We start from the raw sequence: 23,242 nt of genomic DNA, 5'->3' as shown, positions 1-23,242 counted from the left end.
GGTTCAACAACAAGCAGTATGGACAGTGGGAAGATGCTTGTCCAGGAAACAATCAACAATAGTTTGACTGACATCACAGACTTCTTTAATGAGTTCAATGACAGCCTCTTTCTCAATTCATCGTTTTCTCCAGAGATTGATATGGCTTTAGATGAAATTATTGAGTCAATCAATAAGGAAAGCAAAAATGGAAAGGAATCTCCACAGCCAAACCTCTCAATCAGTAAAGGAATGAGGACGATCAATAGTCTTTTCATAAAGACTTTTGCCACAGCAGGGACGCTTCAAATACTGACAGGGGTCGCAAAAAAATTCAAGGAGGAGACCAAAGTCAATAGGAGGCTGACGATACAGTCATTGATGGCTAGTATTGACGCTGTGCTTCTGGAGAAGGAGAAGCCGGGAGGTGGAAATGAAAGTTCTGCATTCCAAACACTGAAAAAGCCTCCATCTGAAAAGGTTCTTGTATTCACAAAACAGCTTTCAGATCTCATCTATGCTCACATCGCACCTGGAAGGAATTCAGACATTAGTTCAGGTCCAGTGAAAAAGGTGGCTGTTCCTGATGCACACAGGGGCATATATGCAGACATTCAGACCAGGGTGTTTTGTTTTCTGTCCTTGATAAGCTGGTGGCTGAACAACCAAGTTAACTGCCACACAAAAAGGGTGTCAGAGGCTTTTATGGCCATCGACTCACTGGAAACAAACAAGCAGTCATCATCATCAGAGGTCAGCAGCATTGAGGAGAAAACATCGAAGCAGTCAACATCCTCAGAGGTCAGCAGCGGAGGGAATGAAAGACCGAAGAAGTCAACACCAGCAGTGTTCAACAGAATTGAGGAGAAAGGAACGAAGCAGACGTCATCATCAGAGGTCAGCAGCAGTGGGAATAAAAGATCGAAGCGGTCAACACCAGCAGTGTTCAACGGAATTGAGGAGAAAGGATCGAAGCAGACTTCATCATCAGAGGTCAGCAGCGGAGGGAAGAAAAGACCGAAGAAGTCAACATCATCAGAGTTCAACAGCATTGAGGAGAAAACATTGAAGCAGTCAACATCATCAGAGGTCAGCAGCAGTGGGAATAAAAGATCGAAGCAGTCAACACCAGCAGTGGTCAGCAGCATTGAGGAGAAAAGATCGAAGCAGACAACATCATCAGAGGTCAGCAAAGAAAAGGAGAACTCAGCATCATCAGACAGCAACTCCAGGGAGAAGATTGCAAAGATGCTGGCAGCAGACAGATGTAAAATGTATGTCAGTGTTCTCTTGGACCAGCTCATCACACGAAGCTATAATAAGGCAAAGGTGACCCGGACTGATGTCGACATAACAGACACAAGTCATCATCTGCTGGAGAGAATATGGGCCGAGGTCAAAGACATTGACTCAACTTTCAACCCCAACACAATCCTTGACGAGGTCATTTTCAAGGAGTTGTGTAAGAAGTGGCCTTGTCCAGAGATGCTATTGGTTTCCTTTCTTTTAAGAGATCCAGAACTTGAGATATCAATTAGCTCCTCTTTGAAAAGACGCCTGTGCAAAAAGCCTGGCGTCTTCTCCTCTTTCAGAGCAAGGTTCTCTTCCTTCTTCCGGAGATAAAAGGTGGATGATGTTATTCCGATAGCTTCACTTTCAAATTTAAATATGTTTTCTCCATGTGCTCCTGTTATCCCCACATTTATAAGAATGAATAAAATGTATAAAATGGAATTATTTGCTCTCAGTATTTATTCCACTCAGACTTAAGTCTTGTTGTGGCTTTTCTCCAGGTGCTCCGGTTCCCTCCCATATTTAAAACAATTATTAAAAGATTCAAAATCGAATAATTTGTTCTCAGGATTTATTCCACTGAGACTAAAGTTTTGCTGTTTTACAAGCTGAAAATTCACTGTTTCACAGGTGCAAGTTTAGTTTCTTCCTTTAATTCATCAGCCATCAGCACGTTCACCTGAACTTAGCTCCAACAAGCTGTATAAGGCAGAGTAGAGTGACCTCATTATGGCTGGTGATCAAATAGCGATAGTAAGCATCTAACTGTCAGATATTTTCAGAATAAGACACAGTTGCTGCTGACTATCACCGTAAATCGATACAGTGTTACTTGATTGTGTTTGTCTTAATTTTGAAGGAAATTTGAGATCTCAACTAATTCAATTTTGGAGTTAAATTTCTCCAGGAAGATGGAAATATTACAAATGCAACATATTTTTTATATCTCACTTATGTAAAAAGAGTTTATATGATTTAATATATAGGACAAGATGTAGAATATCCCTTGTAAACAAACATGAACAGACCATTTTCAAACTTTGAATCACACACAAAATGGCAATCACGACTCTATCCCAACACAGTGATGAAAAGTTGTATTTGTGATGATGGTTTAAGAACTTCAATGTAAAGTTAAAGGTGCGAGGAGTATTAAAGGGCCCTCGCTCCTTGGATAGATCAGCACATGTAGGTGAAACAATGGATTCTACTTCTAATCTACAAAACTTCTGCTTTGTAAATGCATTTTTACTTTGACGAACTTGTCCCAGGGCTTTCATCTGATCAACTTCAAATTGAGATGAGTGTCATCACAACAAGATGGAGATAAAAACTAAGTCAAAGATCGATTTTTCATCACACGGTGTGACTGTGGCGTGGCATCAAAGTATGATTACACGCCATCAAAACATGAGGTTCTGTACTTCGGACGTACAAGGTCCAATCGAGTCCAAACTAGACATCTAAGACAAGAATCCCGGCCTGATGACATCTACACAGAAATCATTTCTTAAAATCACAGCGCCACCTGCTGGCTACAGGAAGTGACATGTTTTATACTTTGATGCACTGCTCCTGGCTGCTTAACAATATACAGCTCAAATGAGCTGAGACAAGTCATTGGACCATGGTCAGAATTGTGACATTTCCTCAAACCGTGTAAACATTGCGGTGCGGCAAAGGATCATCCTTCGCCAAAGGACACGATGTTGTCATAACTCCAGTGTGCATAGTCCTATCACTACCAAACTTCTGTCACATGATTAGAGTCCAAGCCTGAACAGCTCTGTGTCAATATTTCCTCAGTGTCATAGCGCCACCTACTGGCAACAGGAAGTAAGCTTTGTTTTACAACTATCGTTCGATTTACATAAAATTTTCACAGTGTGATGTGCAATTGATAGCGTGGACCGTAATGAGCAATTAGCAGGCAAGGATCGACATCGCCCGACGGACGCAGGAAGTGAAGCATTTGTCCTTGCCGCAGTGCGCAAAACACATGCAACGCGGAGACGTGCGCTTGGTCATTGATCGCTCTCTCCACTAACCGCAACAGGCTTCAAAATGCCTGTGCTCGGGCCCGTTAGTGCTACAACGTAGCCCTAGTTTTAAATTGATATTTTAAATGTATTTCCCTTCAAATGTATATAAATGTATCTATAACCTCAGAATTCAATAAGTCATTGGTGTCTACAGACGCCCTCAATAAATTGGCTGAATTAAATACACTACTAATTTCATCTTAATTTTGTGTTTGTTGGAATAATGAAAGGTGGGGTGAAGGGTGGGTCTCTCTCTCTCTCTCTCTCTCTCTCTCTCTCTCTCTCTCTCTCTCTCTCTAACCAGCCATCTCTCTGTGTGTCTCTCTCTCTGTGCCAATTATTTTATATTGAATGTCTGTCAATAGATCAATTTCACCTAAATCTTAAATACTATTTCATGTTGTCACCTGCAGACAACCGTTTTTTGGCGCCAAGATCCAGACGAGAGCAGAATATTCTTGCGAAAACAAATCCTCGACAACTACTATTCGACAAGAAGTCAACAACCAACCGAACAGACGAGAGCACTTCCGTGCTTAATCAAGAAGAAGTTCTTGTGAAATATGCAACAACAAGACACTGTGACGAGCCTCAAAGCCGAACTCATCCGAGCCATGGATGAGATAAAGGCTCTCAAAGATGGAACCTCGTCTCCGAAGGAGCAGGTGGAGCAGCTGCAGGAGCAGCTGAGAGAAAAGGATGGTCTCGTGAAAAAAGAGACCAGGAAATGACGTAATCGCTTCAGAGCCTACATGGACTGCCTGGTCGAGCTCACTGAGTGTCAGGCCAAGTGTGGGACACTGGAGGCAAGTCTGCACCAGGAGCCACCTCAGCCCGAGACGAGCTGGAGCAGAGAGGTGGAGGTGGAGAAGGAGAACCAGGTTCTGAAGGAGGAGGTCGACCTGCTGAAGGTCGGACAGAGTAGGCTGGAGGATGAGCTCATGACCAAAAACCAGCTCATCATGAGTGAAACCAAAAAAAGGAGAGCTCATACCAATGCTTACATTGACTGCCTGGCCTTACTCACCACCAAAGAACAGGAGCTGAAGAAGAGTCTGACAGAGGTGGGTGAGATTAAGGCTCTCAAAGATGGAACCTCGTCTCTGAAGGAGCAGGTGGAGCAGCTGCAGGAGCAGCTGAGAGAAAAGGATGGTCTCGTGAAAAAAGAGAGCTGGAGTAGAGAGGAGGAGGTGGAGAAGGAGAACCAGGCTCTAAAGGACCAGGTCAACCTGCTGAAGGTTGGACAGAGGAGGCTTGAAGATGAGCTGCTAAACAAGAACCAGCTCATCGTGAGTGCTACTAAGGAAAAAAGAGCTCAAACCAACGCTTACATTGACTGCCTGGCCGTGCTCACGGCTAAAGAAATGGAGCTGAAGAAGAGTCGGGCAGAGACGCTCGAGGTGAAGCTGCAGCAGACTCGATCTGAGAGACTGAGCTGCAGAGAGGTGGAGGCAGAGACGAGCTGGAGTAGAGAGAAGGAGGTGGACAAGGAGAACCAAGCTCTGAAGGAGCAGGTCAACCTGCTGAAGGTCGGACAGAGGAGGCAGGAGGTGAAGCTGCAGCAGACTCGATCTTTAAAAAGCTCAGTGAGAGAGAGAACGAGCTGAAGTTTGTTGAGAGGATGTGGAGGAGAGAGGAGCAGCAGCTGGGGACAGTGAAGGTCTAGAACAAAGACAAACTCCTGAACCAGCAGACAATCATTGTACAAAGAAGAGAGGGATGTGTAGATAAAAGTTTGTCCAAAATATTATTACTTGTAAATATGTTTAATTTTGTAAATAAATATAACAAGTAAGGTAACATCTACCTGTGTATGTCTTTCTGAATATAGATACAGGATTCATGGCTCTGATCAATTAACACAGTGTTGGAGTTAAACACATCAGTGTGAATGGTTTAGTGTGCTACTGTTCACAACAACACAGCAACACAAGACAAACAATGTTTCTTACATTTTTACTATTGGTTTTATTTATATATGAATTATGACAATAATACAATAATAGTAACAATAAATAACCTTGTGATCAGTTAGTTTTCATATTTATTTTAACTGTTTTGCTGATGATACATGTAAAAATCACGACATTAGGCAACCATCTGTTTTGAAAACCTTGAAGATCACACAGCAACCTTTTTGTAACAATGTAAATTTTAAGTTGATCGCTTGTTTACAAATGATACAAAGATTTGCTGGAACCATTTTGAAACAAATGGATAAGTGGAGCTACAATCACTACGATGGAATGACCAGAGGTAATAGAATCAAACTGCTCATGTTTCTGAGTGGACTTCAATCTGACCAACAACTGGAAACAGCTGCAGGTGTCAGGAGAGAAATCCGTGGCAGTGGTTTCAGGAAAATCTGTGCGTCCAGGATTTCAGATCACTTCATGATCTGCTCCATCTTTTAACCAATGAAATCAGAAATCAGCCCGAAAAACTGTTAGTCCTGTTAGTAACTCTTAGTCCTGGTACCGAGTAGGAATGTTAAAGACTCATGCATCTTTCAGAGAGTTGATGTGGGCACAGAGTTTGAGTGAAGGTCCCAGTTTCAGGTTCATGGTGCTGACCAGGTGATCCTCGGTGAGAAGCAGCAGAGCCTGACCGTCGATTTCCTGCGAGCAAAACTCTTCGGCTACGACTCGACCGCCTGGAGAAAGGAGAGGAATAAATAGAATCCTGTTCATTTTGACGAGGGCAGATGTTTGACTTGATATATTAAAGCTACAACTTACAATTATATTCCTCAACTAATGTATATATTTTTCTTGAAAATAAATAAATAAACGAGAGGGACACCAGGAACACTTGTGCACCATCAGGTAGGGATGGTTCAGGACTCACCTGATCCAGAACTAACTATAGGCTTTATCAAAAAGTCTCTTACAGATTCTTGGAATCACAAGAGTCACCTATTTGGATAATATGGGGTTATGTGCTCTTTGATATATGAAGGGGCTTGATTGTTAAGGGTTTTCGTAAAATTGTGTATCGGTATGTTTTTCTACTTATATGATACTATATTTTACAAAAGCCTTGTTATCATTAATATCATTGTTATTATTAATAGTATTATTATATGAGAATACAATAATAATAATATTAATAGAGTTTGAAAATAGAAAACAACACACACACACAAACTCTGCTCACCGTTCTTGTCCTCCTTGTTTTGTTTAGTTAACGTATTGTCTCTTGTCAAAGTTCAAAGAATAAAAAAATTAATTCATGGAACTTTTCCCAGCAAACACCAATGACTGACCAATCAGTGAGAGACCAATAGGGGCCAGATCAAGTCATGTAATGACTAATTACATCAGGCTCAGAGTAGTCTGGTCAGCTCTTATCCTAAATATGACCGGCACATGTTTAACACTGGAAATATAATTTGCACAGATTTACAAGCTGTTTTTGATAAAAGATTCAGTGGAGGCATAAATATTCTTTTATTTTGAAGTTTTAATGCTGATTGGCGATGTTTTCATGAAATTGGTGTAAGCAAGCGAGCTGCCAGCTCGTCGGCTAGCTAGCGTTTAGCTGCCTCCCAAGTAAGCCAAAAGATGTCATGAATGACGTTGTGAAGTCTTTCAAAGATGTCTAGGACTACTAGGCCAGATCACAGCCCACATATGGGCTATGATCTGGCCTAGTCCTGGACGTAATCACAGCGTCATCATGACGTCTTTTGGCTTGCTATAAGATTGAATGTACAAAGTTAAATTATTAAATGAGAAAATTGTTCTAGCTAATTGATAAAGTAAAAATGTTCAGGTAAAATAATAAATTAAATACAAAGTGAGATGTTTTTACCGCAAGGTTCCCGAGCGTTTAGAAATCAAAATTCCCTACAAAGTTTCGTCACATACGCCATGGCGGCAAGAGGCGTTTGAAGCATAAACAAGTAGGAGTCACGTGGAGCGAGAATTAGCCTCCAAGTGCGTGTGTGTGGCTACACCGATGCTAAGCTGTCATCTCCCAGGAGCTAGCTAAACTGTCCGATAGTTTCATTTTATTTTTTTAACATATAAAACCAACATGAAAACACAAGAGGAAACTGGTGCCTAAATTAAAGGTTCAGTGTGTATAATTTAGTGACATCTAGTGGTGAAGTTGCATGTTGCAGCTGAATACCTGTCAGCTCACCCCCCCCTTCCAAACATGAAAGAGAACCTGTGGTAGCCTTCAGTTCTCATAAAAACTCAAAAGGTGTTTAGTTTGTCCAGTTTGGACTACTGTAAAAAAAAACATGGCGGCCTCTGTAGAGAGGACCCGCTCCCAATGTAAATATAAAGTATTAAAATATAAAGGCCCATTCTAGGGTAAAGAAAACCACAATTCATACAATTTAGTTTATTACACACAAGCGAAAACATCACAAGGATTATTTTATATTCAATTAATCCCTTTCACCTAAATCTTAGACACTTAAAAGACAGACCTTTAAAGCCAAAGGTCAACCTTCCCAAACATGATGGCCACCCCCACTCCACTGTGTCCTGGTTTAAACAAATCCCAGTAGTACAGCATTAGTCCCATTCACCCCTCAGCCCTACCACTTGGCCATACCCCTTCGTTTTGCATGTGGTCATGAAGGGGTAGTGTCATCCCATGTCCCACACGGTGGTTCTCCTTTCCTAACTCCTTACCTCTCCTCCTTCACATCTTTCCTTGACCTCCTGACGTTATCCATCGGGGTCAAGGAATAGTGGTTAGGAAAGGTGATTATTTGGACTTTCCGAACGCAGCCTCAATTTAATCCAGCAGCAAATGAAAATGTCATTGAATCGCTGTGACAAGTGTTTCAGGAAAATCACTATTCACGCTTTCAATACAAACACGTGAACAGTCTGAGTGAGAGTAACGATGCGTTACTCCTGTGTCCCGTATCTGAAGTTACCTGCTTGTGTCAAAAGGTTTTCAGTGCGGGGAAGACGTTTCTATCGACAGGACCAGCTTTACATTGAAATAACCAATGTAAACATACTGACTGACTGTGTATTGATCAATAGATCTATCTGTCCTGTCTGTCCTGCAGTTGTGGGATATCAACTAACAACTGTTAACAACCAACATTATTACAGTGACAACCAATATCAAATACACAGTGTAGTTGATATTGTTTGTCACTGTAATAATGTGGGTAGGCTGCTGATGACGTAGTGAGTGGTGCCCTAATTCCTAGGGGGAGATTGTCTACCCCCTGTGGCTTCTCGTTTGGAGGAAGCACTCCCAGCAAAGGGCTCCTCTTATTTAGGGTTAGGGTCTTCTTCATACACAGTCCATGGTGAGAGCCCAGGGAGAGGAACTGGGACAGGAACTGGGACAGGACCTCAATCCAGTGTTTAAGGTGCGGAGGAGTGGGAACGAACTGACCCCCAACTGAACCTCAGCAGCAGGAAACACGAAACAGTGAGGCGGCTCCACTGACGCACACACACACACACGGCGCAGAGGTAGCTGCGCCACACGGCCGTGTAGCGTTAGCTAAACACCGCTGCTAATCTCAACTAATACCGAACGAGGAGCTGGAGCCTTTAATATCGAGTTGGTAGAAAACCCGAAGGAAACCCCGGCGGACGATGCACGAGGTGAGTGTTTAGCCGAGCTAACTGAGACCCTGCTAATCAGGAGTTGCTGTTAGCTTGTTGCTCTCTCGTTGGCCTTCTTAGCTTGTATTTAGTTGACCTGTGTGAGTTGATTATCGGACAGTTTAGCTAGCTCCTGGGAGATAACAGCTTAGCGTCGGTGTAGCCACACACGCACTTGGAGGCTAATTCTCGCTCCACGTGACTCCTACTTGTTTATCCTTCATACGCCTCTTGCCGCCATGGCGTATGTGACGAAACGTTGTAGGGAATTTTGATTTCTAAACGCTCGGCAACCTTGCGCTACATATGATATTCTCTTAACAAATTAAGTTCGAACTTTATTTTATTAACTTCAATTCGGCTCAACAGGAGAATGCCTGAGAGGGGTTACTGAGACGTGTAAAGGGAATAAAGTTCAGTGGTTAATGGAGGTTTTGAGTTATGGCTAATGAGTAAAGTGACGTAAAATTGCCTATTTGTGGAAGGAGTTTGGTAAGCAGATTGTAAGGGCGTTGTTGGCAGAGAAAAAATTCCGAGATGGGATTCAATGCATTATTGTTGTTGTCATTATCATTAATAATAGTAATATATTCAGTGTGGCCATTTAAAGTTTGTGTCCAAGGCAAAATAAGCTGTTGTTTCTGGCTGGAGAGACTGAGGCTGACTGGTTGACAGGTTCAGGTGTGGAGGATATGACCCAAAATGATAACAAGACACAAGTGTTCATATCAGTCGACATTGATAATTATCACGATAAAGGTCACATTATTATTTCTGTTAAGTTTAAAGACTAACTGTTGCTCCTGAGTGAAGGTTGTGGTTTTTAAACTCAACACATTCTACAAATCTGAGGTAGATCAATAATGTGTAAATCCTCCTCACTGTGTCTGCACAGTGCTCGGTCATTATATTTATGTATTGTGTAGAACAGAGGACAAGATGGTGAATATCCCTTGTGTGTTTGAAGGTCTTCCTTACTAGCTTGATGTAAAGTTTCCAACCACCAGCAGATATCAGGGATCACCTGCGGATATGAGTGCACCAGCGTATGTCAGGGACCTATCGTCAGCTGGGCTCCTTCATATCATGTGGTGTTTTGGCCTTTTAATCACAAGACATCCTCGGCTAATGAAGGCTGATCAGAGTGTGGGGCCCAGTTGGGGTCTTTCCTCCTGATCCAGAGCCATACGCTGCAGTGTTCTGCAGGAGTTTGTCTAAATGGGAATTAAAATCATCAAACATATTGGAAAAACAGTCGTTAAAAACACTTGCTTTTAGAAGGAAACAAAATGATCATCTTGCTGATAGGGAAGCCTTATCATCAACACCCCTTGATGGGGAATTTTATGATCAAGGTTTGCATGCGAGCGTCCATGTGTTCAGTCATGCTCCACAGCACGTCGCTCACTGAGCCGCCATGACTTTAGGCAGCAATAAATCACTGATTCATCTTTATCCGACACGTATTTCTCTCTGCTTTTTAAAAAAAAGTGAAGATTTATATGTCCCTTCATCTCTTCACTTTATTTTCCTGGGAGCATCACGGCTGACTATAGCCATGCATGACATCAATAGTATGCTTAACTCAAACTACATGACTATGATTATCTGAGGCAGCCACTTGGAAGTACTCATACTCTCCATGTGTACACAGGCCGTGTTCATGTGTTTGCCGGAGTTGGTACGCTGCAGTAAAATACTTCCAACATGTTGATGCTCTTAAAGCTGGGTCACAGAACCAAATGTGCAGTAAATGGATGTGCACGCTCTCTTTTACAGGCCTGTGTGGAAAGTGATATCAGTCAATCTAAATGCCTCACTAATCTAAATGCCTCCCTTCATTATATACAGTTGTTTTCATAAAGTGTTTGATATAAGCATTGCTTCTTTGGATTAAAACAAACCACATTATGTTGTTTTGCAGATGCCGGGTCAACATGGCAGCTTGAAGTCCAGAAAGAGGAAGAGCAGCTCTGAGGTCAAAAGCCGTGGGAAGGTTTGTGTCACATAGTTCCATCTATACAGGAGTGAACAGCCTTAACAAAGAGCATGTGAAGACAGCAGTCATGTGCTGCAGTTTCTTAATTAGAATATCTCAAGTTAAATTACGTCTTTCTTTAAAGTGTGTATAATAATAATAATAATAATAATAATAATAGTCAATGTCTGATGTCTTTTCCTGAATTGGATCATTCTAACTCGCTATACTTAGCAACTGCTAGGGGCTGTATGTGAGAACACAAATGTCCAAGTCAGTTGTTTGGGAAAACATTTTCAGAACTTTACCTGCCAGCCTCCTAGTAAAATGTAAAAATTCACAATGAGCCAGTGGGCGTGTTTATGTTTCCAACACGAGATGGACACAAAACAAACAAAAAAAGAATACAAATATGTTCTACTCGCCTTAGCATTTTGGACATTTTCCTGTTGTTGTGAAGAAGTTGGACCTGGAAGACCTCCTGCTGCCTTATTCATATGTGAAAGACAAACTCCAGAAAATGTCCAGACCCAATTTTCAGGACACTCATGTCTGAAAATGACGAGAGTAGAGTACATGGCCTCATCCTATCTTTATGTCACAGGTATCTGCTACCAGGAGGAGATGTAGGAAAAGCTCAAAGACACACTCTGCAACAGCGAGCAGTTCCTCTGTCAGTGGTCACAGCAAAGCAGTCGGCACCCTGAGTAGTCACTCTAGCATCAGCTGTGAGTGCCACCAGTCCCCTGGCAGGAGGAGATGCTCAGCGTCACCAGGAGGTGACGCTGAGCATCAGGAGGGACAGGAGGGCAAAGAGAATGAGCTGAAGACGGGGCTGGATGTGGAAAGCTGCAGACTGAACAGCGCCCAGGAGAAACAGGAGCACGAGGAGATGGATTATGAAGAAACTGACAAAGACATCTTCCCAGATGACGACAGCAACCAGATTCTGCCTGTAGAGCAGTTCTTTGGAAACCTGGATATTGTACAGGTGAGGCATTTGTTTACCTCAGTGACTGGGACAGCCTGCAGCTGAAATGGTTGTTGCTTGAAATCGGTTTTACTAGAAGCCGTTCCCACTGACGACCAGTGTAGAAGTGTCTGCGACAAAGATACAAACTAGCACTCACATCTGTAGTAAATCTTCTACAGTTTGATTTAATTTTGTTACCACACATGCTTCGCTGACATTCAGGTATTAGCTGATGCTCAGTCAGATGACGAGGTCTGTGTGATATGACCAAAAGCTCCAGAACCAGTGTATAAGATGACCGTGAGATTATTTTGTCAACTGCTGTTGTATTAACACTTTTAGGCACATTTTAAGAAGCACTGTAAATTTCAAGATGAGCTGAAATCACCTTTGCAAAAAAACTACAAAACACATGTGGTTATCTTCTAATCTATTGAATAATTCCAGTAATCTCTGTCTATTTGTCTGAATGTGGAAGACATTTTGTGCGGTTAGGACACGTATACATTCAATATTAAACGTTTTTAAATCAAACAGGTGACCAGTGGCTGCTGGGACTAACTTTGTGCAGCAGTGGTGGTGCAGCTTCAGGATTCTGTGGACTGAGTCCTGCAGCAGCTCAGTTACTGCAGGTCACTTACAGTTTCAGAAAAGAAACTGGAACAAGCAAGGCCACAGGCCAAACATGTTTAGAACGGGCACTGCACTAGTAGTGCAGAATTGAAGACCATGTAATGCATCAGTAAACTGGCATTTAACTTTTTTATAAAAGCCAAAGCCAACACTGGTTGGATTTGTTATGATCTGCATTTGGTACACCTTAGAATAAAGTCAATACATTTTTTTTTTTTTATAATTGAAAGTGCATGAATACATGAATGAATTAAAATATCTCTGATCTCATTTGTGTTCAAAATAAGACACATGGCCTAATGTAGAATGTTTTCAACGGGGCTGGCGTGTATGCACAGTTCAGTTCTGTACTTCTGGGAGGATGTATTTACTTTAGCTTTCTTCAGTTAAAAGAGGAAAAAAATATCAGTTTAACTTAACTCCTTCTGTAGCAGTAATAAAAGAGATTCCCTAATTCAGGGACCAAACTATGCTGTGAAGTAGAAGGACATGCAGAGAATGTATCTCTCCACCAAGGATAATGCACTATCTTGCAATGTAAAAAAAAAGTGGGAAAATATCCTGGATCGGCCCTTTTGATCCAATCTGGACTAAAAGTTATTGGGTTCTTCTTTGGCTCATACCCCACCGTTCCACTAAGTTTAGTAGTTTTGGGGTATTCTGCTGACAGACAGAAAAACAGACAAACGGCAATGAAAAGATAATCTCCTTGGCGAAGCTGAAGAAAGGACGTATACTATATTTAACTACATTCATGCTGTCGATGAATATAGTATTTTTGTTTAATTATACCTATACTTGAAATGTTAATTTGATTCATTACGTATTTTAATGTGGACTATCTCCTCTGCATTAAATCTGAAGTTTGATGTGTTTTTTTTTTTATTATTATACTGAATTAACTCCAAAATTGACCTTTTTCTACAGGACTTTCCTGAAGTATCGTCAGCCACTTCTGCCTCCGTCCAGAGGAAGCACAGGAGGCGACATTACTACGCCCGAGAGGACAGTGATGAAGAGGAGGTGGACTGCAGCAGGAAGACAGAGGAAGCATTTAGTGATGAGTAACGGCACTGCTGACTGAATGAAGTGATGTCTGACGAGGGACATTAAACCTCTCAGCACTTACGAAAAAGACGCCAAATGACACTTAATATGGGAGGATTCAGCCCCAGCCTACTTCCATCACCATGTGCTATAGTGATGCGTAGCAGCTCAAAAAGTTAAACATCACACAACCAGTGTTCACTGGTAATTCTGACTCCAACAGTTTCAGGGCACTTGATGGTAAATTTGGAAATGTCCGTCCACATGCACAAGAAATGCCAAGTTGTTTTCTAACCAGAACATTTGGGCTGATTCCTTAACATTTAATTGTCAGCACAATAAACAGCACAACAGAGTAGCACTTGTTCCACTTATTGCTCAATTTGGGCTCCCACCACCCCTGGTTCAGTTGTATCGGGACTTTACCTGGAGGGTGTATTGACAGCGTTTTATTTATATAAATCTGTCCGCACAATGTAATTTAAGACCATTTTGTTTTAGATTAACTTTGAGAAACAAAATACAGTGCTGACTTAAAAAGACCAACTTTTACTCACGAATCTACAAATGACAAGGTATAAAATAACAAATGCAAAAGTCACAGGAAAAGATATCATGCTGATTTCACACTGTATGAATGTGATGAGGAAATAAGGAACACACGTAAAAGTACAGTTTCAAAATTACATCATTTAATATCATATATTCACTTTTGACATTGAATGTTACATGAGTAGTTTTCTGCAGAAAACTCATTGGTCACCAAGTGTCTCATGATCGTCCTTAATTCATCTTCATGTGCTCAGTAATTTGTGGCAGCTTATTAAGACAATTGTATCAGTCAATGCAGCTAATAATTTAAACTGACATGGTTTCTGTTTGGTTCATATTTGTATAAATAACAAAATTACGTATGAAATGTTTAAAAGAAAAACATGATTTAAAATGTTTGAGGTTTCTGATACAAAGTCATCAGTTTTGTATCATAACTGAAACTGCACCTTGAAAATGCCATGTAGTCCTTTAAATTAGAGGTTTACAGTAAAGAGTTGTCTGTTTATAAATTTTGTATATAGCTGATTGTTCTGACTGCCCAAGAAAATGTATATATATTTTTACAGCCCTATTTATGCAAAAATGCTTTTCATATTCATCTATGCAACCTTTTTGACTTAGCGAATGCCTTGTACAGTAGAGTGTGGATCCACCGACGGGTTCTGACAAAAATTATGTTTGGGTCGGGTCGGTTCATGTTGGCTGGGCTGTCATCTTGATTCTTTAACACGGCATATGTCTGTAATCAGGTATAACATCGAGGTCGGGTCGGGTTCAGACACATAAAACAGGGTTCAGACAGAAAATCAGCACTCTATTGTACAGTGAGCTGTCATTGTAATCAGTTCATGCATTGTGCCAACACAAAGATCAAATAAATGTTTTTCATGATTTCAAGTGAAGTGGAATTATTCCTCGTGTCTAACTCACCTCTGTCAGTCTGTGTTAGAGCTCTGCAGGGTGCACTGGTTCAGAAAGAAGATTATTATGATAATGAGGTAAAAAAAGGTAAAGTCACCATGTGGTTGTTGTCACCTTGCTACATGGACCTGAGATAATTATTCACAGACTTTATCAGTGTAATGATAAACACTGTCATCACAGCTCATCAACATGAATTATAAACAACTTTTGCAATGTATTTTACATTAGGCGCCTCTTCCTGCCTTTGGCCCTCTGATTTCCCTTGTCTGAGTTTCTGGCGCCTCTATGAATCTCCTTGGCGTCACACCGCAGGTTGTGAGCTCCTTTCTTGTGGCACACGATGTGAACCAGCTTCAGGTTTTCCCTGGTGAACAGCAGGCGGTAGAAGTAGGTCAGGTTGACGTCGGCGGTCTTGTGATTTTGGAGAGCTTCCAGCAGAGAGGGAATGATCGTCCTCTTCTTCTCTATCCTGGGCACAAGACGAAGGAGGAATGTTAAGTGTGTCCATAAAGCAGCTTACGTACTGATAGGAGTCATTAACTATCATGGCTGCTTTATGTGTTATTAGAGCAGTGATTAGTTTAAACATTAAGTCATTGCGCACATCATGAAATACACATTTAAAAGCACATTGTAATACCTAAAATCAATTGTCCGTACAAATATAACACAAACATAAAAGATTGTCAGAAATTGTCAAATGCATTTAATTCCATTCTATAAGAAATTTCTCCTATGCAATCAAGAGGAATTAGATATTGTTTTACTTTAGTTAAGGAAAACCTTGGCTATGAGTGCATTTAGACTTTAATACTTAACATATAAGATAATATATTGTGTGCGCATAATGTGACTGAATTAAAATTGACTTCAGTTGTCCAGCTGCCAGCTACTATGTGGATGTTTGCAGCTCAAATTTCACTCCACAGAAATGTGATTAAGTTGGCATAGACTGACTGTTAATAACAGGCAGGTAGAAAAAGGCAGAGATCCTAAATGTTCTTAAACAGCAGCCACAGCCAGCAGGAAGCTTGGCCCTTTACACTGAGCTCAAAGTGTCCAACCTGTGGTCCAGATTCCACGTGCTGAATATGATCCTGCTCTCTCGGCTGCCGTAGGGATTGATGGAGTGGAGAGACGGACACACGTCCTGGTCAAACGATCCCTGAGGACACAGAGAGCAGAACATGTAAATAATTTTTACGCCCCCCTCCAGTGAAAATCAAGTTTTTATGCATGTCAACATTGTGCATTTTATACGATAAGACATATTTTAAGCTAAATAAGCAGGCAACACTAAGGCTGAGTATTTCCACCGTAACACTGCTGTAAACAGATGCCAGTCCAAAAAAAACGGATTCAAACAACCAGTTTGTGATGTCACAAACTTAAGGAACCAATCCTGTTGTGCTGTGAGGGTGGGGGGACGAGGAGCAGGGGCGGTGCCATATCAGCATATTCAGAGATCCCAGTCACAAAATGATGAAGGAAGGTGTAATTTTTTGAGGAACAAAGAAGAGTTTCTGGGGGTTTTAAGCAACAGGAGTGGGAATTTAAAAGATTTTTCTAAATCCTTTGGGTGTTTGGTCACATGTTCCTGTTGATTGTATGTTCATCCAGGTCTGATAAACTGTTTTTATTCCTCTCTTACCTGGCAGGTAAACCACCCTTCCCGAGTGCAGAGGCGATCTGGCTCCTTTCCAGTCCTGTCAAAGTAACAGCCGTTGTATCTCGCTGCTTTCAGCTTTTCTGCCAGACATGTTGATGCTTTCAATAACTCAGCCTTGACTTGGGCTTTCTGAATGGTTTTGGTGGCATCATCCACCTGAGGACAGAGACCGAAAACCCCCCAAAACAAGCTGTTAGATGTTATGCCAGAGCACTGCTGGAGGAGGATTCATTGTTCGTAGTCCTACCTCCTTCATGTAACCTCGTATCCTGCTTCCACAGTTAAATTTCATGTAGGCCGACTTTGTCTTGAATCGAGTGTCGACACCTGAAAATGAAACCCAACTTATCAACAAGCTCAAGTGCAGACAAATTTATATTGAACCATTTCCCATGGTTTCATTAGTTGCTTCACCTTCCTTTATATTGTACTAATTAGAAAATTATTTGGAGGTCAAATATACAAAATAAATTACTTAACAATAATGTTACCAACACACTCAGGGGTACATGTGATAACATGAATCATGGACGATTCCAGTAGCTACAGAGGAGTAACTGGTCGTGTCACAGAATACTGTCGTACACCTTTAGACTCTACTGGCAGACTGACAAGATCAGATAATAACTGGGAGTCGATCAGTGTCATGAAAAAATTTAACAGAAGAAAATATGGCCAACGTGATGACTATCAAGTTTTTTTTTTTACTCTTTAGACTTATCCAGTCTGTTGACATTCTGTTCAAGTAGCTAAGATACTCCCTGCTAGATGAGATATTATATCTCAATGGGACCTTCCAGGTTAAATAAAAGATCATTTAAAATAAAATAATTAAATGAAAATGCTTAGTCACATTTCTGCACTTCCTCATTTCCATAATAGTTTTCATAAACAACATAATGAAAACTATCTTTTGGAGCATAAATGTTAGTTTTCATGAGCTTCTATATTTATCTATTATCAGTATGTGAAAGTTTATCCAATATGTGTCATTTCATTCAGTTGCATGCAATAACCCTAATGTCTGCTTGTACCACATATTATTACTACAATTTTTGTTTAACTTTAAATAGCTTTTATACCTACAGAGGAAACCATTGCATTCCAAATTACATTGGTGAGATGGCCGCAATGTAATCTGGTTCTACTGTGCACTTGTGTTCGGTGAATCTTCCTTTAGAAATCTAATTTTGCACTGTATAAATATAACTACACATGGCAACAACTCGGGGAGGTAATGCATCTGGGTCTAAAACTTTCTGACAATGTTGTCATTTGTTCAGAATCTGCTGGTAAAAGTGGACAATTTGAACTGCCAAGTGTTCTTGTTATTAAAACTGAGTGAATACTGTTTTGTCACTGTGGCAGAAACATGCCGCCGTATTTGAGCAGCAGGGATCACTTACCTTTGAACCACTCTTCATCCTCCTCTCTGCTCTCCAGCTCAGATCTGTCCTCCAGGTTCTGCAGCAGGTCGGTCAGGATTTTACGTCTCTTGGGAGACTGCTCGTCAGACAGCAGGTCCTTTGCTGCTTTGATGAGGCCATCTGCGTGTCGGTCTGTGTTCAGCAAATGGCCGATGTCACACACAACTGAAATCAAAAAGCACGGGGGTTATAAGGTTTAAGAAGCAACACTATCATCCTGGCTCTAAAGCTACAGTTTGTCTGGTCTGCAGAACACAGTTGAAGAATTTGTCTTGATTTTTTTTTTTATTATTTTTTTTTATGTGTCTGAGAGCGCTGTGATGTTTCACCTACCCCCGCTCCACGTCTGCTCTCTGGAAAGAAGAACAAGTTCAGTGTGGTCCGGTAGAGTCGGGAAAAACTCCTCCGTCACTTCTGTCCCATCAGAATACAAACAAACGTGAGCACCGACCAGTGGCACCTGGAACGTGGAAGACATGATAATCAAACAATAACAATGAGTGACGCTATTTCAGTTTATATAACGATTCCCTTTTCAACTTATACATCCAGTATTATACATATATTTAAAGACCACTTTGAATACTGTAATGCCCACGTGTATCTATTTACAGAAAACATGTGACACAAGCCTGTCCAGATGTGGGGAAGCACTCAACATCAGTCAACTATATTCTTATGAGAACTTCTGACTACTTGTGGGATTCTTTTTACATACAATCTGTGCATGTGACGACAGTGATGACCTGCATATCTTGTTTTGTTTTTTTAGATGAATTGTTGCCTGTGATGCAGTCTCCTCTGATTAAATTGATTTATTTATCTCATTAATTCAAAAGAGATTGGACAAGCACACAGTGTCTGGCCTCCAGCACACATTGAACAAAGTCACTATGACAAACACTTGATAACAGCAAAACATTTGATCTGAGGCAGGTCGGTCATGTGTTACACCTCCTCACTCTCCTTTCCACGATGCATAAGCTACTTATCAATGTATGTTGGACTTTTGTTTTATCATCATGTGCAACGTTTGATGTGAAAGGTCCAATTTATTTAAATTGATCTTTGCTGTAAATGTGTGTTTTATCACTTGATCTGGAATTTAGAAAACTGCACATTGTGAGTACATGTATGCACACTGATCTATGGTTTATAATTTTGGTCAATTGTATATGTATGTGCGTGTTTGTATTCGTATATATATGCATATATGTCTGTGTGTGTATACATGTATGTATGTATGTGTGTGTGTGTGTGTGTGTGTGTATATATGAACATCTGTGTGTGTGTGTGTGTATGTATACAAGTGTGTATGAATGTGTGTCCTTATGTATATTATAAGTGTGTGTGTGTGTATATATGTATGTATGTATATATGTATATGTGTATATGTATGTATATGTATTCCTCTGTGTGTGTGTGTGTGTGTGTGTGTATATGTGTATCTCCTCTGTTGTACTCTCTTCCTGCCTCTTTGACCTGCTCCTGTGCTGCTGTAGTGTGTGTTAGTAAAGTTGAGTATATGTATGTGTGTGTGTGTGTATGTATATGTATTCCTGTGTGTGTGTGTGTGTGTTCCTCCTCTGTTGTACTCTCTTCCTGCCTCTTTGACCTGCTCCTGTGCTGCTGTAGTGTGTGTTAGTAAACTTGAGTATATGTATGTATGTATGTGTGTTTGTGTATATATATGTATATGTATTCCTGTGTGTGTGTGTGTGTGTTCCTCCTCTGTTGTACTCTCTTCCTTCCTCTCTGACCTGCTCCTGTAGTGTGTGTTAGTAAAGTTGAGTCTCATCGTGTGTGCAGAGGACTGTGACGTGTCAGGAGCATGTGAACATGTCTGCAGTGGATCCACGTCGTCTCTACCGAGCAGATAACAGAAGATCCTCTGATCCCTCCGTTTGGAGAAGCTTCACACTGGACCCCCGAACTGGACCAACACAAACCCGGTCTGTGTTTATCGAGCAGCGGATAAACTCCTATGTTCAGTCACTGTCAACATGTTGAGTCCCTCTGTGGAGACTGAACCAAACAACTCCGGTTTCCTGTTGTTTGGGATTGTTCTCCTTATCTCCACCGAGCAGGAACGGGCGGTGCGGGTGTTAAAAACGAACGGACTCACCTGTAATGTCGTGCAGGCTTTTTTCATTAACTCCTTCAGATCCTTGGCTGCAACTCCATACTTTGTGTTTTCACTAAAACTCCGTATTTTCACCGGTTTACTTTTCCTGAAGAACCCAAACATGTCAGTCACTTTTTGTACCTACCGCTTCCTCTCTCTCTTCCTCTTCACACGGAACACATGCAGCGGTAGTGGGCTACTGCCCTCTAGTGGCTGTCTTCATCTATTGGTTAGATTGCTGTTGATGTGGACAGAGATGGAGACAGTATTCAGATGTGTTTTTGCACAGCTTGAACTTTCTGCATTATATTATGCCGAAACACAACATATAATTTTATGGTCAAAGCTACGAGAGAAAACTCATGCTTCACCATAAATATGTGTGGTTTACGGTTTCTTTCCAGCTATGAGTTTCAAGTATGTTGGAGCCATTTGTAAAATATTTGTAAAATACTTATAAAATTATTTACTGACAAGCTTGATTTGTTGTTGATGAAGATATCTTCGACCGTGCTCATATTCAAATCCACGGTCTTCGAGTGGATTACTTAACATATTGTTTGTGTATTTTTGTATTACAGGAAGAAAGTTGCAGTAAATATTTGAAACAAAGTAGCTGGACTGAGGAGTTGTTTTGGGATTGGAATTCAGCCATCACTGCTCAGGGGAAAGCTGGAAGGAGCTGGAGTGAACTGTCACCTGGCTGCAATGACCATCGACTGCCTCACTAACAGACCGTAGTATGTGAGGCTTTGTGACTGTGTGTGTGATGTGGTAGTTTGCAACACAGGAGTCATAACTGACTTTGCTGACTGGTGTGAACATAATCAACTTCACATCAACGCCACCAAGACAAAGAAGATGGTGATTGACTTTCGCTGGAAGTCAATCACCACCTGAACATCCAGGGCTTGGACATTGAGATCGTGGGGGTTATAGATACCTGGGTGTTCACTTCAACAACAAACTGGACTGCTCCACCAACACAGACCTTTACAGGAGAGGCCAGAGTCGAGGACTGTGCAGGACACTGTTAAGGACTTTTTATGACACTGTGGTGGCTTCCGCTGTGTTTTACGCCGTTGTATGCTGGGAGTGTGGATGCACTGAGAGGGACAGAAAAAGACTGAACTAGCAGATTAGCAGAGCCAGCTCGGTCCTGGACTGCCCTCTGGATTTCACTGAGGAAGTGGTTGAGAGGAGGATGTGGGCGAAGTTGAACTCCATCATGGACAACACCTCTCACCCCCTACACGACACTGTGGAGGCCCTGAGCAGCTCTTTTGGCAGCAGCAGCCTGCTGCACCCACAGTGTGAGAAGGAACGCTGCCGCAGGTCCTTTATTCCCACTGATGTCAGACTCTACAACAGAATCCATCACATTCAATAAATACTGGCTTTTTTTTTCCTCATCACAATCTACTTAGGACTTGCACTATTCTTAACTATTTTTGACACTATTTTGCTAATCAGTATCCTCTGCACACTACCTGTTTATCATAGCTATATCATGTAGCATATCATATCATATTTTTAACAAAAAATTGTAAAATCTGTATCGTATATCCTTATTTTGCTTATTTCAGTATCACCTTATGCTTTTACACTCTGCAATCATCCTGTACCACTGCACTTTACTGAAATACTTTTTGCCTTACGAACAATATTGTAGTGAAGTTTGTATATTATGTACATATTCTGTATTTATTTTATTGTTTACTTCTTTTATGTTTTTATTCTCTTGTCTATCCCATTCTGACTTGTCTGCTGCTGTAACAAGGGAAATTCCACGGTGTGGGATCAATACACTTTTATTTTTATCTTATCTTATCTGTCTATGCCCCAGTGCATGTGTGGCCTGTATGAAAGCAAATGATATAGTCTAATGGGACTGATTGCAAACAAAATAGTTTATAGTACTATTTATATTATAGTTAATAGTTCTGTCTCTGGCCCTGACAGAAAACTGTTTGTGTTAAAGTATAGTTAAAAGATGAGGATGAGAGCAGGAGAATCAGTGGATGACACCTAGGATGATATAATGTTTCCTCTTAGACTCTAATATCTTGTTTCACAACATAAATGTCATGAATACACCATATAAAAATAGAATACAAGTTATTATCTTGTCCTGTTTTATGGAGGAGCATCACTGTGGAGGAAACGTGACCATTACCATAGCAACTGATGCAGCACGATGGGATATACCAAATGAAAGGTTTAGAGGGTTAAAGACGACCTTTGTGAAATACTGTTCACATATTTATTCATAGAGTAAATTAATTCTTTGGATGATTAAATTCCTCAGATACTCAAATACCACTGTTAATATTGTTTTTTACTGTTAAATACTCCGAATGAAACTACTGTTTTTCTCGAGAAACCCCTCTGCACGGGAATAGTAGCGTCTGATTTCAATATGGCGCCCGCTGGTTTGAAAATCTAGACGGTTGAAAAAGACAATATTCTCTAAAACAACTCGGCGGGACAATGCTTGGCGGATGTTTTTAATCCGCCAGAGAGAATGGTTCAAACCGAAGACACGTCCACCATGGCGGACGGCTGGAGAGAAGTGTTCGAGAGAAGCCGCCTGGTTCCTCCGTCCAGCCACACGGTCCGCCTGGCTGCGGAGAGCCACCTCGCCCAGTCCCACGGCTTCCAGCTCAGCCTCAGCCGGCTCACTGCAGCTCAGCCCCCGCAGGTGACAGCTCACACACACCGCTGAACGCTCGCTGTGATGCACATTCAGTGATGGGTAAACACACAAACATTTGGTGCGGGTTGGAAGTTGTCACGTAGTCAAGCCCTCGCCCAGATACTTCATGATACGTCACTGTGTGTCTGAAGAGATCGGGCAGAACTCCGTACAACAGGTTCTTACAGTTTAACTCACTCCACATTTTATCAAACGTCAAATGGGAGTTGACTCGTGCAAAATACGAGTGTGAGCATGTTATGGTTCCTCTGTTAAAGGGTCAGTGTGTAGAATGTAGTGACATCTAGTGG

General features: G+C 41.2%; 3 protein-coding genes across 5 annotated transcripts in view; 2 read left to right on the top strand and 1 right to left on the bottom strand.

The window, feature by feature from the left end:
• The first annotated feature begins 8,526 nt into the window (after positions 1-8,526).
• Positions 8,527-14,997, top strand: c7h1orf174 (chromosome 7 C1orf174 homolog). Of its 2 annotated transcripts, none has more exons than XM_034590212.1 (4): positions 8,527-8,726; positions 10,830-10,901; positions 11,488-11,874; positions 13,417-14,997. In XM_034590212.1, exons 2-4 carry the CDS (start codon positions 10,830-10,832, stop codon positions 13,555-13,557), a joined length of 600 nt encoding a protein of 199 aa, XP_034446103.1. In that variant the 5' UTR covers positions 8,527-8,726; the 3' UTR covers positions 13,558-14,997. The 2 variants fall into 2 exon arrangements, with proteins under 2 accessions (XP_034446103.1, XP_034446102.1); XM_034590211.1 differs by lacking the exon at positions 8,527-8,726 and adding an exon at positions 8,733-8,905.
• dffb (DNA fragmentation factor, beta polypeptide (caspase-activated DNase)) lies at positions 14,432-20,418 on the bottom strand. Its single transcript, XM_034590209.1, has 7 exons — positions 20,237-20,418; positions 18,445-18,571; positions 18,091-18,276; positions 16,932-17,011; positions 16,667-16,840; positions 16,080-16,180; positions 14,432-15,484 (listed from the first exon to the last, which is right to left on the bottom strand). Exons 1-7 carry the CDS (start codon positions 20,357-20,359, stop codon positions 15,235-15,237), a joined length of 1,041 nt encoding a protein of 346 aa, XP_034446100.1. The 5' UTR covers positions 20,360-20,418; the 3' UTR covers positions 14,432-15,234.
• A 2,246-nt stretch (positions 20,419-22,664) lies between these two features.
• The window catches only part of nphp4 (nephronophthisis 4), a 159,743-nt gene continuing 159,165 nt past the window's right edge, over positions 22,665-23,242 (top strand). The window contains exon 1 of one of the 2 annotated variants that reach the window (XM_034590207.1): positions 22,665-22,937. In XM_034590207.1, coding sequence (XP_034446098.1) covers positions 22,761-22,937 — 177 coding nt within the window. In that variant the 5' untranslated portion in view covers positions 22,665-22,760. The remainder of the gene's footprint in view (positions 22,938-23,242) is intronic. The other variant, XM_034590208.1, reaches the window with a different exon arrangement.

The sequence above is a fragment of the Hippoglossus hippoglossus genome, chromosome 7 (genome assembly GCF_009819705.1).
Source record: "Hippoglossus hippoglossus isolate fHipHip1 chromosome 7, fHipHip1.pri, whole genome shotgun sequence".
NCBI lineage: Eukaryota > Metazoa > Chordata > Actinopteri > Pleuronectiformes > Pleuronectidae > Hippoglossus > Hippoglossus hippoglossus.
Note: the sequence above shows the minus strand (reverse complement) of the source record. Positions and strands in the feature narration are given on the sequence as shown.